General features: G+C 36.0%; 1 protein-coding gene across 1 annotated transcript in view; it reads right to left on the bottom strand.

The window, feature by feature from the left end:
- Nucleotides 1-15,313, bottom strand: part of LOC134601732 (collagen alpha-1(VII) chain-like) — a 414,484-nt gene that overhangs the window by 215,814 nt on the left and 183,357 nt on the right. Inside the window, exons 57-63 of the mRNA XM_063446237.1 lie at nucleotides 14,085-14,123; nucleotides 11,802-11,840; nucleotides 9,417-9,488; nucleotides 8,199-8,231; nucleotides 7,228-7,329; nucleotides 4,729-4,758; nucleotides 765-800 (exon numbers count right to left, since the gene is read on the bottom strand). Of these exons, the coding sequence (XP_063302307.1) occupies nucleotides 765-800; nucleotides 4,729-4,758; nucleotides 7,228-7,329; nucleotides 8,199-8,231; nucleotides 9,417-9,488; nucleotides 11,802-11,840; nucleotides 14,085-14,123 (351 nt within the window). The remainder of the gene's footprint in view (nucleotides 1-764; nucleotides 801-4,728; nucleotides 4,759-7,227; nucleotides 7,330-8,198; nucleotides 8,232-9,416; nucleotides 9,489-11,801; nucleotides 11,841-14,084; nucleotides 14,124-15,313) is intronic.

The following is a 15,313-nucleotide window of genomic DNA, read 5'->3' as shown; positions in this document are numbered from 1 at the left end:
GGTGTGTGGGTACGCTGTGTAGCAAGTTTTACTTTTAGCCAGTTTCTCCCAGAAGGATTTAAATATCTTGTTCAGCATGCACAGCACTCCCAACTCTCCATAGCAGGGGTCAGTGGAGCATGTTGCACTAACCATTGTATCTGCTTGGTTTCAGCTTCTCTTTGGTGCTGCATGCCCACAGTGATACAGAGGAGCCTATAGGGTGTAGACCGGGATCACTCACCAACCCGTACTTTGTTCAGCTCTGGCAGCGTTGGAAGGGAGATCGGTCGCCTCTCCCCTACTCAGTGTGCACCAGGCAACAAAATAGCCATTGCATAGAGCGTGTCCACTTGGGGTACGTTTCCCTTTATAATAGGACAGATCCAGGCTAGAGAAACACGATTGTTGATTTGAAGTGCTATGGGGTCGGTAATAGCCCCCAAAACTTAGATTTGTCAAGTAAATGTCCGGAGCTTACGCAGTGCACGTCTTGTTGACATGGCAGTCAGGTCCCGCCCCCCTACTTTTAGTATTTTTGATACACATTTGTACTAGAAACACAAAGCTGATTTTTGTTTGCCATTTGTTTCATTTTTAGACGTGTCTCTGATTCTCATTACATTTTTATTGCTATATGTCTTTCTCCAATTTGAGATATTTGGGTTTGTGGACACCGGGTCAATATTTTGAGTATTGTTCCATATAAAAATGTTTAGACTTTAATAAAAACCCTCCTAAATATAGGCAAATTTGTCATACAAAGCCTCAATAATTTAACTTACCTTAATGCCATAAGCTTCAAACAATCTTTCTATATCCTGTTAAATGAAAAGGTCAAGATGACTATGAAATATGCATTAACACATTGTTTCTAAAAAAAAAAAAGTCTCTTTACAAAAATGTACTGTGTTTCACAGCCACACAACATGTTATACTCTATAACTATGTTTCATATATATTCGGTTTGAAAATTAAAAAAAATTCAGAGATTAAGGTTCATTCACTGAGAATTATGGATATTTTAGTTAGTTTAGTATATCTGCTCATTTTTCTTATACTTGAAAGTGCTTTAGCTCTATTTGTGCATTCAAGAACATGTGTTTTTAGTTTATACTACCTATAGGCTTTAGTTATACCTACAGTTTCCAAAACTTTGAAAAGCATTTTTCCTACATACAGTATACAATATATACCTCACATTTTTGTAAATATTTTTTTATATCTTTTAATGTGACAACACTGAATAAATTACACCCTGTTACAATGTAAAGTAGTAAGTATACAGCCTGTATAACAGGGTAAATTTGTTGTCCCTTCAAAATAACACAGTCATTAATGTCTAAACCGTTGGCAACAAAAGTGAGTATACCCCTAAGTGGAAATGTCCAAATTGGACCCAAAGTGTCAATATATTGTGTGGCCACCATTATTTTCCAGCACTGCCTTAACCCTCATGGACATGGAGTTCACCAGAGCTTCACAGGTTGCCACTGGAGTCCTCCTCCACTCCTCCATGATGACATCACAGAGCTGGTGGATGTTAGAGACCTTGAGATCCCCCACCTTCTGTTTGAGGATGCCTCACAGATGTTCAATAGGTTTTAGGTCTGGAGAAGTGCTTGGCAAGTCCATCACATTTACCTTCCGCTTCTTTAGCAAGGCAGTGGTTGTCTTGGAGGTGTGTTTGGGGTTGTTATCACTCTAACAAGAAAGAGAATGCACACCAAAAAAAGCCACAATAGTCACTTAACCTGGTTTAACCCCTTAACACCGCAGCCAAATGTACAAGTTGTGAACGAAACAAAACGTAAACAAAACCTGGCATTTGCGCTATATGTCTGTCCAACCGTAATTCACCTCTTTCATTTTAAATGCACCCCCCTTATTATATATCATTTTATTCAGGGGAAACAGGGCTTTCATTTAATATCAAATATTTAGCTATGAAACATAATTTAATATGAAAAAATGGGAGAAAATAAGATTTTTTTTATTTTTTTCGTTCTACATGACATTTTAACTGTCAATGTCATAATACTGTTTGCTTTTACTGCAATAAAATACACATATTTGTATTCAGCAAAGTCTTACGTGTAAAACAGTACCCCCTATGTACAGGTTTTATGGTGTTTTGGGAAGTTACAGGGTCAAATATAGCGTGTTACATTTGAAATTGAAATTCGCCAGATTGGTTACGTTGCCTTTGAGACTGTATAGTAGCCCAGGAAATAAATTTACACCCATAATGGCATGCCATTTGCAATAGTAGACGACCCAAGGTATTGCAAATAAGGGATGTCCAGTATTTTTTAGTAGCCATTTGGTCACAAACACTGGCCAAAGTTAGCGTTAGTATTTGTTTGTGTGTGAAAAATGCAAAAAACGCCAATTTTGGCCAGTGTTTGTGACTAAGTGGCTACTAAAAAAGACTGGACATACCCCATTTGCAATACCTTTGGTTGTCTACTATTGCAAATGGTATGCCATCATAGGGGTAATTTTCATTCTTGGACTACCATAGGGTCATAAAGGCAACGTAAGCAATCTGGCGAATTTTAATGTGAAAAAAATTAAACACAAGCCTTATATTTGACGCTGTAATTTTTGAAAACACCATAAAACCTGTACATGAGGGGTACTGTTGTACTCGAGAGACTTCGCTGAACACAAATATTTGTGTTTCAAAACAGTAAAAAGTATTGCAGCAATAATATCGTCCGTGTAAGTGCTGTTTGTGCGTGAAAAATGCAAAAAACTTCACTTTTACTGGCGATATCATGGTTGTAATACATTTTACTGTTTTGAAACACTAATATTTGTGTTCAGCGAAGTCTCCCGAGTAAAACAGTACCCCCCATGTACAGGTTTTATGGTGTCTTGGAAAGTTATAGGGTTAAATATAGTGCTAGCAAATTAAATTCCCTATACTTTCGGCATGGGTGGTCAGGCAGGTCCCGCTAATTGTAATTAATTAGGATGCCTAATTATGTAAAATTATTACATAAATATATGTGTAGAATTAATATATGTATATATATACACATATGCGTATATATACGTATATATATATATATTTTTTTTAAATATTTTTATTTATATATAGGTATATATATAGTGATATATACGTATATATTTATGTATATAGATATATATATTATTTTGTTCTACGTGTATTTTGATATAAATATATATATATTAATATCACAATACAGTTAGAACGAAATAAAACACATCTATATATTTTTTAATATTTTATTTTTAATTATTTTTTTTATTTATTTTTTTACGTATTTACATATTTATTTTTTTATATTATTTATAAATATATATATAACAATAAGTATATATATATTTAATCAGTATCAGTCTACGTGTAATTTGATATTAATATATATATATAATTATATACATATTAATATTAAAATACACCTAGACGGTGTATGTGTGTGTGTGTATATGTGTATATATATACTTAGATCATATATATATATAATATATATATATATATGAGCTAAGTATATATTTTTTTTTTTACACTTGTTTGACTTATTTAAATTTTATTTCCAGCCAGCAGGGGGACCAACTGTCATTACAGTTGGTCCCCCTGCTGGCAATACAGAAGCCAGCTATCCCGGCCATGTGATTGTGAGGTCCTAGCAAGGACCTCACTCTCACATGACCGGGAGGGACCGGAGGAGGAAGATGTGCCGCGGGGGGGCTCCCTGGGACCGGGTAAGTTACTAAAAACCGGAGGGCGTACTATTACGCCCTGCGGCGTTTAGAGCCGCTTTTAAAAGGACGTAATAGTACGCCCTCCGGTCATAAGGGGTTAATAAGCCAATATCAGACACAGGCAAAAACAAACAATTATAATTAAAGTGACAAAATTAGGCACAAAAAATAAATCAAAAAAATCAATGATAATTACCAAAAGTTTTCACAAGCCTAACAGGGCAGAAACAGGACACAAAAAGTAACCCCCCAACGTTTCGGCACCTCCTGGTTGCCTTTATCAAGGGGGTTGTTATCACTAACAGGCTGACCCCCCACCCCTTCAACCTCTGCTGGCAGCACTCATACGTCTATTTGCCAAAGACAACCTCTGGATATGACGCTGAGTATGTGCACTCTACTTCTTTGGTCGACCATGGCAAAGCCTGTTCTGAGTGGAACCTGTCCTGTGAAACCGCTGTATGGTCTTGCCCACCGTGCTGCAGCTCAGTTCCAGGTTCTTAGCAATCTTTTTATAGCCTAGGCCATCTTTATGTAGAGCAACAATTCTTTTTTTCAGATCCTCAGAGAGTTCTTTGCCATGAGGTGCCATGTTGAACTTCCAGTGACCAGTATGAGAGAGTGTGAGAGCGATAACACCATATTTAACAATGTTAAATATGCTCCCCATTCACACCTGAGACCTTGTTACACTAACGAGTCACATGACACTGGAGAGGGGAAATGGCTAATTGGGCCCAATTTGGACATTTCCACTTAGGGGTGTAATCACTTTTGTTGCCAACAGTTTAGATATTAATGGCTGAGTGTTGAGTTATTTTGAGGGGACAGCAAATTTACACTGTTATACAGGCTGTACACTCACTACTATACATTGTAGCAGAGTGTCATTTCTTCAGTGTTGTCACACGAAAAGATATAATAAAATATTTACAAAAATGTGAGGGTACTCACTTTTGTGAGATACTGTAAATCCTTAGAGGAAAACAATTTTCTTGGTGTGCAATATCTTACCTTCATTTCTAATTCCTTTACAGTTGCATCCTTAAAAAGATTAAAATGTAAATCAATTAGTTTGGGTAAAAAGAAAAAAGTAAAAGCTCACGTAGTGAAATTGGTTCCAAAAACCAGTTTGTAGAATTTAATTATTTCCTGTATCAAAATTAGTTTTACAGTTAGTATTTTTACTTCATCAATATCTTTATATAGACTTATTCTACATCTGGTTAGAGATGGCATTTTAAAAATGTTCTCTGTATTAATACATATGGCTGTTAGTCCTTGCTGCATTGTAATTACTAGGCGTAATTCATTTCCCGATAAGGGCAAATACGCATGAAATTCAGGCCATTCATTTATTAGTCTAAAACATGAACTTACTTTTGTTTTTGAATAAATGTATTAGGTGAATTCTGGGCAGTTTAGATTGCTATAATGCCAAGTTTTGTTTTTCTGAATTAGGATAAAATTTTAATGGCCAGTATTTTAGAGCCTAGACTGAACACATAAATGTGACTAAGCAGAGCTCCTCTCTATAATGGTACAAATGACTTAAAATGTGGAAATATACTGAACTGCATTTACCCATAAGATAATTTAATTAGCATTTGCCTGTTCTCACTCAATGTATATTACATCAAATGTTATCTTTTAGGGAAAAAAAAAATTATCATGACCAGGCGAGTGTTAGCCCGTCAGTATGAAACTGCACCGAAATGAACATACAACATGTTGCCTTTGTCAGAATTTTTTAGTATGAAATGTACCACTTCCTTCTTTCCAATTTTCCATATATGTTCAGTAATGGGGACACAAAAGTCATGGTTGTCATATACTTTAGGGTGCCAGATTAAATCTATTGCCCAACTGAAAAAGAATAGGACAACTCTAAATTCTCAACAGTTTGAACATGTATGTAAGCCACTGATCTAGAATTACAATCATGGTCAGTCTGACATTGTATGTAACACTCCTTAATAGGTAGCATGTGTATGTTATTTGTCTCGCAGTAGTGCAGCTGCTACAAAATACGGTATGAAGAAAAATAGATAGCAGTATTTTTAAGAAAGTCCATATCTAGAAGAGTAATGTGATCTCTTTCACTTAACATTTTTGTTTAAACATATAGAATAATAAAAGAAAATGTCAATCCTAAAATTCACTGGCACTCTAATCTGGGTTTCTTAAAGTTCGCCTATTATCTAGGCAATTTTTACACATAAGCTCCAAAATGTGCTTAAGAACTAACTTTTTTTACCTTGATTATTCACTGAAGATATTAATGAAAAATATGTATTATAATTGGCCGGTTACTTAGGCATCTGTTTTTTCTCACTTGCTACTAACAGTAGTTTCTGTTTGTGTATTCCTGTGAATTAAGTCATAGTGGTGGATATGTGTTAGTGGATATGAAGTAATTTACCCTTTTATCCAAGAGATTCTTCATAATATTTATGAAAAGTCAATGTAAGAGGAAACGGAGGATATACACTAAGTAGTTTGTCATATGGTCAGTTAAGCCATCTTCCCCTCCATATTTCTTTTAATAGCTCAAGCTATTATATATTTGTATTGAGAACTATATGCTTTTAATATCTAGAAAATTATATTTAATACAATTTTTTCTTCTTCCATGGATTGTCCCTTATTAAAAAATAAACACAAATTAGAAGCACTCGATCACTTGTTATATGAAACAAATCAAATCAACAGGTGCCATAGCAACGTGGCACACACAAGGGAACTGCATAATGAACAGGATGAGACTGAAAACTACAGGTTGATATACTTTAATCCCAAACAATCTCAAACTAACAATCTCAATAGACTTTCTGTACAAAATAGTAATTATTTTAATGTAAACTGGTAAAGAAAAATTGTAAAGGGATGCTATAGGCACCAAAACAAATTTAGTTTAATGAATCAGTTTTGGTGTATAGATCATTAATCTGCTATCTCATTGCTACTTTGTTTATGTAGCCCTAGTCACACCTCACTTGCATGTAATCTATTTTTAAATTTTCTTTAATACACAGATTGTTTCATTTAGAATTTTGTTTCTTCTGCTCTTTTAATTGCCTGCTAGAGCCTGTAGGAACCTCCTGTGTGTGATTAAAGTTCAATTAACAGAGCAGGAGATTAAAAACCTCTAAAGTCAACACACTGTGCTGTCACATCTGATTGAAAATGTAACAATTTTGTATGTTGTTTTTGTGAGTCATGGCCAGGGAAGATGTGGCCTGGGCTGCATAAACAGAAACAGAAATTATTTATCTCTTAAATGGCAGATGAATGAGCAATGAGACAACATGAGTATGATCTATAGTCTAAAAATGCTTCATTAACATAAATTTGTTTTGATGCTTAGAATATGGCTTTAACATAGACTTTTGTCATCATATATTGTGAAACTAGAATTATCTTATCAAGTAGAAGTTGGTGAAAGACTCTAGATAGTCATCATTTTCAAAATGCACTCTGCAAATAAAGCTCCATTTGTTTTAATTACCGTACCAGAGTTGTTGAAGTTCCTGGAGGTCCTGGAAGTCCAGGTGGTCCCACTGACCCAACATCTCCAGCATCTCCCTTCTGCCCACTAGTACCTGGCAACCCCATCTAACAGAAAAGCAAAATATGTATTGACTGCTGGAAAGGCCTTTTATGAAGACATGTTTTATTCTCTCCTTTTATGAAGACAACCTGCATATCAGTCATCAGAGAAAGAAAGATTCAAAATTACAGAAGAATTACAAAAGAATGTCAAATAATGCTCATTATAAGCAGCATTAGTTAAGAAATAAAGAAAGTGCAACTGAAACTGGGAGTTGGATTTGACATGCATTTATTGCTCTTTAGGGTTCCTTTCAGCGAGAACACTACATAAAGAAATGCACACTACCCTTACTTTCACCAGGATGAGTTATGACAGAATTTTGCCAGGGACATTAAATTGAACAATATTCTAGACTTAATTATACATATTATTTTCAAGAATACAAAGAGTAAAATGGGAGAAATGTGAATTGGGTTAGTGAGTCTAACCCTTGACCCAAGTCACATGCCACAGCCTTTTCTCTGAAATGCATGCTCTTTATCTGGAATATCTACTAAAGTATCACACGTGTGAGTCTGAGCTGGGCAGGTCCCAAAGCACTGTGGTTTTCCACCAATGTGTGATGATCCTTTGATTGGAGAGGCTTGTTTCTCTTGAGGTTGGTTTAACTAGGTAGATTTGGTTTACTAATTATTAATGTTTAGTTCCTGCTTTCACTATAGTTCTGCATAACTTATGGTGTCACGCCAACGGCGTATTCTAATGGATAACAACATCCAGGTGACGTATGGAAGATATTAACAATCTATTTCCTATTATTATTCCATTTATTATTCTACGAAGCAAGCTAAACAGGAGATGAGAGTCAAAAAATGTTCTGTCACGTTCACAAATTGCACCACATGTACAGACTGATGCAGGAGATACTTACATTCCCTGGTTTTCCGTTTTGGCCAGGCTCACCCTAAAATAGTAGAGGAAAATATCTAAACAACAAAATTAACCCCACATTGAATAAACATTTATGTTCTTCACATTCCTGCACTGGTGGCTGACATGTTATGAAAATCTTCCATGACCTCGACTTTCATAAAGGCAGCATTGTTATATATTGCAAACTGCATACATTGGGGTGACATACACTACTTTGGAAATGATAAAACTATTTGATTATTGTTTGTAATAACAGCACATGTTTGTAGCTGGGAATAATAAGGTTTAAGTACATTTGGAAATTATGAGTATTGCAATTGGCCCACCTTTAACAGTTACCATTGCCTTATATATCCAACCTTTTGCCCCCTTCTACATACTTGTGTATCTCTCGTACACTGTACATTTGATAGCATGCAAAATAATGCAATATACTGGTGGTTATGTCATTGTTACTTCACATTATAAACAAACACATACAACAATGACTGTAAAATAAGCAAACAGATGAAAATTCTACTTCAGCGTATTTCATCTAATGTGTGGCCAAAGGTAAACAGCACTTTAAATTAGGATGCGCACCGAGACAAAATTTCCATCTAAAATGTATTTTTTTTAAACAAGAAATTAATTTAAACAATTCTTTTATTTATTTAGTTATTCCACCTCAACATTTAACAAACTGGCCTAAACTTGTGCAAAAGTGCACATGGCCCTAAATGTGAGATGGGGCAATTTGGCTCTGCATTAAGAGGCACACCCAGCACGTAGCTTGCAGCCATTTGCGGAGTGTGTGTGGGTATAGAGAATCACTGGGTCACAATATCTGCATACAATGCATGTAATATGTTGTGTACAGTAATCCATCTAAACTTTTCAAGTTCAAAAAACAAGAACACCTACAAATGCAAGAAAAAATAATGTACTTTTTTTTTTAAAGCAAATGTTCTTGAAACATGTTCATCAAACATAATGGGGTAGATAGTATATATAATACGCCATCTCTTCTAACACATAGACAACTTTATTCCTCAGGCATAAAGGCAGGCTGGACTAAGCATTTACATATTCTACTTTAATTCCGTCCATTTGTGTAAGGCAGAATTTCATATATTGCCATACTGCCCAGTGTTTACTATTGCAATCCAGATTGCCATATTTTACAGTCAGTTATTTGAAAAAAAAAAAATGTATTTAAACACTAAAAATGCTCAACCTTTTCACCAGGAGATCCTATAGTACCAGGTTTTCCATCCAAACCATTTTTTCCAGGGGATCCAGCATTTCCCTATGTCACAGAATGCAAAAGTCATTAAAACATATTATGATTTTAATTTGAATGGCACATTATTCTGACACCCTAATATCATGTCAGCTTCTGTATGCCCATGTGTATGTATATATATATATATATATATATATATATATATATATATGTGTGTGTGTGTCATTCATAAAGGTCCTTATCGCAGCGCTCCACCAAATAAGTATTGGAAAATGATTTGTCTTTTTTTCCATAAAAAATATTTTTTTACACTATAGCTTTTACTAAGAAAACTCTCAGTTAATAGGTAAGGCCTCCTCCCCCACTGCCTCTCTGTTTGTCAATGAAACAGATTGCTTACAGATTAACGATGACCGGTGGCTGGTGGACATGTTACCTGAAACCAATGCTGTGTGATTGGGGTCATAAATGGAAAATGTATAGGGAATGGCATTTAGAACTCATGTATGATTTCACACATTTATAGTAGAGAAGATTGGAGCTTGGACACCAAAAGCATGGAGCATGCTCAATACCATTTTTCTCCAGTATTTTTCTCCTGTCCACATTAGATTAACAGCAGCTATCACAACCCCCTACCTCACATGCTCTCTCTGTACTAATCTCAACCTTTCTTTCTGGCTGATTGTGAGTAGACATCACGTAGGGAATTATAGAGAATAAGGTAGGGAATAAAAACAGGAGAGGAGGCAGTCCAGAAGAAAAGTGGAAACAGCTGATATCTGGACAGAGAAGGGTAAGTAGCTGAGCTAAGAAAAGAAGATTGAGAGCTTTGAAAAGGGTTGCCAGCCTTAGTGCTATAGTTATTTATAGTGTATAGGTGGGTTATAGAAATTGAGTTAAAATGTGAAAATAATTATTGTACTAATGCAAGGGGTGTCTAAGTTGGGTTGTTGTTATATCCACCATGTTTTCCACTAAACATATTACATTTTCACATTAATATAGAATGTCTCATTGATTAATGATTTGATGCACTACTTAAAATATTTGAATGTCCACAACTCTGTTGTCTCATGGTAAATGGTCAGATTCTCAGTGTTTAGGACAGGAGATACGAGAGTACTTATGGCATCAATAACCTTGACACTAAAGTGAATGAGGTAACACCTGTAGACTAAGCATATGTCATGTATTCATATGCACATAAAAATGTGGTTATTGACATTTACCGTCCTGACAGGAAAAGTTGTGCCGAGCAGCATTACCGTACTAACAGAAAAAGGTGTGCCGAGCAGCAATCATGCACATGGAAACCTGGTAATTGCTTTTGTGGTCAAAGGCCGGTCATGGACAATCAGATCCACAGGAGGATTTGTGCTTAGCAGCAATCATGCACATGGAAACCTGGTATTTGCTTTTGGGGTCAAAGGCCGGGTACAGCTAATCGAATCCACAGGAGGGTTATTTAAACCCAATTCTCCTTTTGCTCATTGCCCTGTCGTAGTTTCATCCTGATGGTAATCCGAGAATGCGTTCCTGATCTTGATTTTCTGGTATTTGACTTTGGCTTCATTTTGACTTCCCTGAATTCTGGTATCCTTGACATTTGGCTTCCCTTCATCGTTGTGTCTGATTCTGTGTTCCTGACTTAGGCAAGTATTTTGACTATTCTTGGATACATTAAGTCCGACCATTCTAAGGTCCGGTTATATGTTATCCTTAGTCCTAGGTGTGACACAGTTCTGCGTGCTGGATCAACTTGTAATCCTGACAGCATACAGTCACGATAGAAAGAAAGCCATGGTTGCCATGAATGCCATGGTTTTTACACATCAGGACATACAATCATCTGTTCCTCAGCAGGTCTTAAAATTAGGTAAATACAACCTTAAATGAACAACAACACATGGCATATTACACCATGTCATGATTTATTTAACAAAAATAAAGCCAAAATGGAGAAACCATGTGTGAAAAACTAAGTACACTCTTAATGCCTACATAGGAATTAAGAGACTAAGTAGCAGACAGGTGCTGCTAATCAAATGCCCTGATTAAGCGATCATCAGCAAGTGTGACCACCTCTAGAAAAGCAGACGTTTTAGCAGTTTGTTGGTCTGGAGCATTCAGGTGTGTGTTAAGACAATGCCAAGGAGGAAAGACATTCACAATGATCTTAGCAATTGTTCGCAATTGTTGCATCAAACTGGGAAGGGTCAAAAGGCCATTACAAAATAATTTAAAGTCTTTGGACTTTGGACCCACTCGTACACTATACACATTCATATATGCTAATTTGCACCACAAAACAAGCAGATTCACTTTATACCATATGTGTGTGTATCTTTGAGCATCTGTTTTACTATGTCTTACCTTTTCCCCTTTCGCTCCTTTTTCAGAAGGAGTTTCCAGCTGTAAATATAATCTAAAGGTTAGATGGAAAATGCATTGTATAAAATAATGTTAAAAAAAATATCTTTGGATTAGAGAAAAGGGGCCAGTGACTGCCACCCAGTGCCAAGCTGTTTGTTTTATTACCTTGCATAAGGAGAATTAATGTACATATTTTGATATTCATGAATATTAGTACCTGTGGAAAAGAGATATTGGCACCATTCTGATCCCAATAAGCTTCAGCACGCTTCTCTTTAACATTTCCTGCTTTGATAATGCTTTTCATTATATTGCTCTTAAATAATTTTTTTGTCATATTTGTATAGAAATGCAAAATATAATAAAGTATTTTCTAAGTCTCTAGCCAAGCCCTCCCTTGCATTGTTTAATTCCCTAAATGCCTCCCCTAAACTTCCCCCACAGAATTAGAATTCCATATTAAACTGCTCCCTAAACCAGGTAAAGGCCTGACAAACTGTGGAAGTTGCTGTCCAATCTCTTTGATAAATGTAGATATGAAATTATTTCCAAAAACCCTGGCCACCTGCCTTAAGCTACTCATGATGGGGCTGGTCTGCCCTCATCGAGCATGATTTGTTCCCAGAAAAGAAGCAAAAGTTAATAATACCAAAGTTTTTAATTTAATACACTTGGCTAAACTATTGGTAATTCCGACAATATTAATCTCTATTGATGCCAAGAAGGATTAGCAGGGTGGACTACAAGTTACAATACATGAATAAACTGGACTAAAGTCATATATTCATAACCAAGTGCCAAAATACACATCAACAGGCAAATATCACTACCCATACTTATTGGAAACGGTACAAGACAGGAGTGCCCCCTCTCTTCCTACTTTTTGTGTTGCCTTTGGAGCCCTTCTACCAAGCTGTTAAAGACATCTCCAATATAAGAGGCTTCAGAATATCTGGCAGTGAATACAAAACCTCAGCCAACAAAGGCAATCTACTCCTTACAGAATCTGACCAAGACTCTTCTTTACCACACATTTTGAAGGAAATATCAACATACAGTCTAGTGTTCAATTTTCAAGTCAACGTTATCAAAAGCAAAATTCTCAACATAAACGTTCACAACAACTTAATAAGATCTACTTGTCCCCATTTACATGGGCTGATAAACATATCAAATACCTGTGCATACCATATCAAACGATTTCACCAAACTGCACAAACTAAATTAATACATTTAACACAAGATCTTCTTTGGACATAGCATCTCTCTTATTTTGGATGGCTTTGTAGAATCATTATCTTAAAGATGAATATCCTACACTGTTTCCTTTATTTACTACTAATATTCATAACCATTGAATTTGTAAAAACTACTCAACAGCTATTTAACTCCTTTATTTGGGCTACAAAAGACCCAGATTAGCATTTAATATCCTTACCCAATCTAGAATGAATGGAGGCCTTCGCATGCCCAACTTAGAGTTATATCATCAAGCAATAATGCTTGTTAGAATTTATGAATGGACCAAACACCTAGACATAACTCAATGGATTCATCTGGAACAATAATTTCTTAATTTGCCTCTTGCAACAGCTCTGTGGCACAATGCAGGCTCATTACTAATACACAAAAACTCACACCCAACTATCACCCCTAGACTCATGATATGGATGGTGATTAGACAACATTCCACTCTGTCTCCATCTCCTTCTCCCCTATACCCTCTCACGCACAAGCCAGGCACAAGCCAGATTACCAAGGCACATTATACTCCGAGTACTACATCCCTGCCTATTTAGCAATGTTTAACCAAAAGGAGGTCAAATGATTACAGCTATTACTCTCCAGGTTACCAGTATTAATTAAATATATGCTGTTCAGTCAATTATGCACCCCGCCAGATATAACACAATAAAATGTTTGGGGATTGAACTGTGAACATTGTGTGATGTGCTCATACACAATCTGCAGTAAAATTCAAAGATCAAACTTTAGGTATGTGTTACAACTGGGCTAAACAATAACTAGCTTGAAAGATAGCTATACATTTAATAATGCATTTTCTGGAGATTAAAAACTTTATATTTCAAAGCAGTAGAAAAAAGCATAAGAAATTATTTTATGTGTATTAAAAGTTTGAGAACCAAAATGGCTTGTCTATTTAATTTCCTTTGTTACTAGTGTCAGAGCTCTTAGTTAATGTTGTGTACAGGGATTATTTGAACAAATTATAGTAAATTCTCAAACAAATGAAAAATGGGAAAATTATGTTGCCCAGCTTACCGCTTTATCTCCAGGTGGGCCAGGGGGACCTTCTGGACCCTGTACAATGAGAGTTACCAGTTAGCATGAGGTTTGTTAAATAAGACAAGTACATAGAAAAGGAGTTTCTGAAATGAGGTACCATCTACTGATTTCCCTGATTATTGTAGCTCTTGTTGTACAATTGAAATCTGGAACTCTGGGAAAAGTTTTGAATTCAAAACAGTTAGCCAGATGTAGCATTCTGAAGAATTAATTCAGATACTAGTAAGGGTTTTATAATTAAATCATATATCGGACATAATTGGCAAAATAAATCATCTACATTTTCAAATTACATCTTTGATTCAGACTGTAAATCACCACTACTATCAGATAGTGGTAAATATAGGCTGTGAAGCACACACTCATTAAAATAAGAATTAAATCATATTTCATTTTAATTCAAGGTGTCTGCCAATATTACTTCAAGGTAATTCAAGGTGTCTGCCAATACATATTAAGAAAATGAAATTTAATTATCATGATGATTTCAGCACAATATTTGAGGAATTTGGGATCAGGCCATACTAAGAGCCAAAAACAACTACATGGTTCCTGTGATCTGTCTGTAGAGGTGTACCTCAGAAACCTTTTTTTGGTATCAACCAAAACACCAAACTCATTTAGCTTAATGAACCAGTTTTGGTGTACAGATCATGCTTCTGTAGTTTCACTGCTTAATTTTGTGTAATTTAGGAGTTTACTCAGTTTGCTTATGCAGCCCTAGCCACATCTCCTTGCATGTGACTTGCACAGTCTTCCTAAACACTTCCTGTAAATAAAAATCTAATGTTTAAACTTCCTTTATTGCACAGTCTGTTTAATTTAGAATTTATTATTTCCTGCTCTCTCTTACTAGCCTTCAAGACCTTGCAGGAACCTCTTATGTGTGATTAAAGTTTACAGAGCAATGTACAATTCACGGAGCAGGAGATAATAACTTCTAAAGTAAGTTAACACGTACTTGAAAATTAAACGGGGGGCGTGGCTTGGACGTCGACCGCGATGGCAGCCTAAGCAGAAAGCTCCGCTCCACCAGCCCTCCGAAAGCCCTAATTACTAGCTAAAATCAGCACTCATGGGACGAAATCGCAGGGGTGACCCCCCTGGGACCCCCAGGAACTCACAGTCCAGCCAATCTCACGGCCCGATGGATGATTTCCTCCAAGCGCCGGCCGATATGCACGACGAGGCCAAAGGCCTCAAAA

This window comes from Pelobates fuscus, chromosome 3 (genome assembly GCF_036172605.1).
Source record: "Pelobates fuscus isolate aPelFus1 chromosome 3, aPelFus1.pri, whole genome shotgun sequence".
Lineage (NCBI taxonomy): Eukaryota > Metazoa > Chordata > Amphibia > Anura > Pelobatidae > Pelobates > Pelobates fuscus.
The sequence above is the reverse complement of the archived record's forward strand: the minus strand, read 5'-3'. Positions and strand labels throughout refer to the sequence as shown.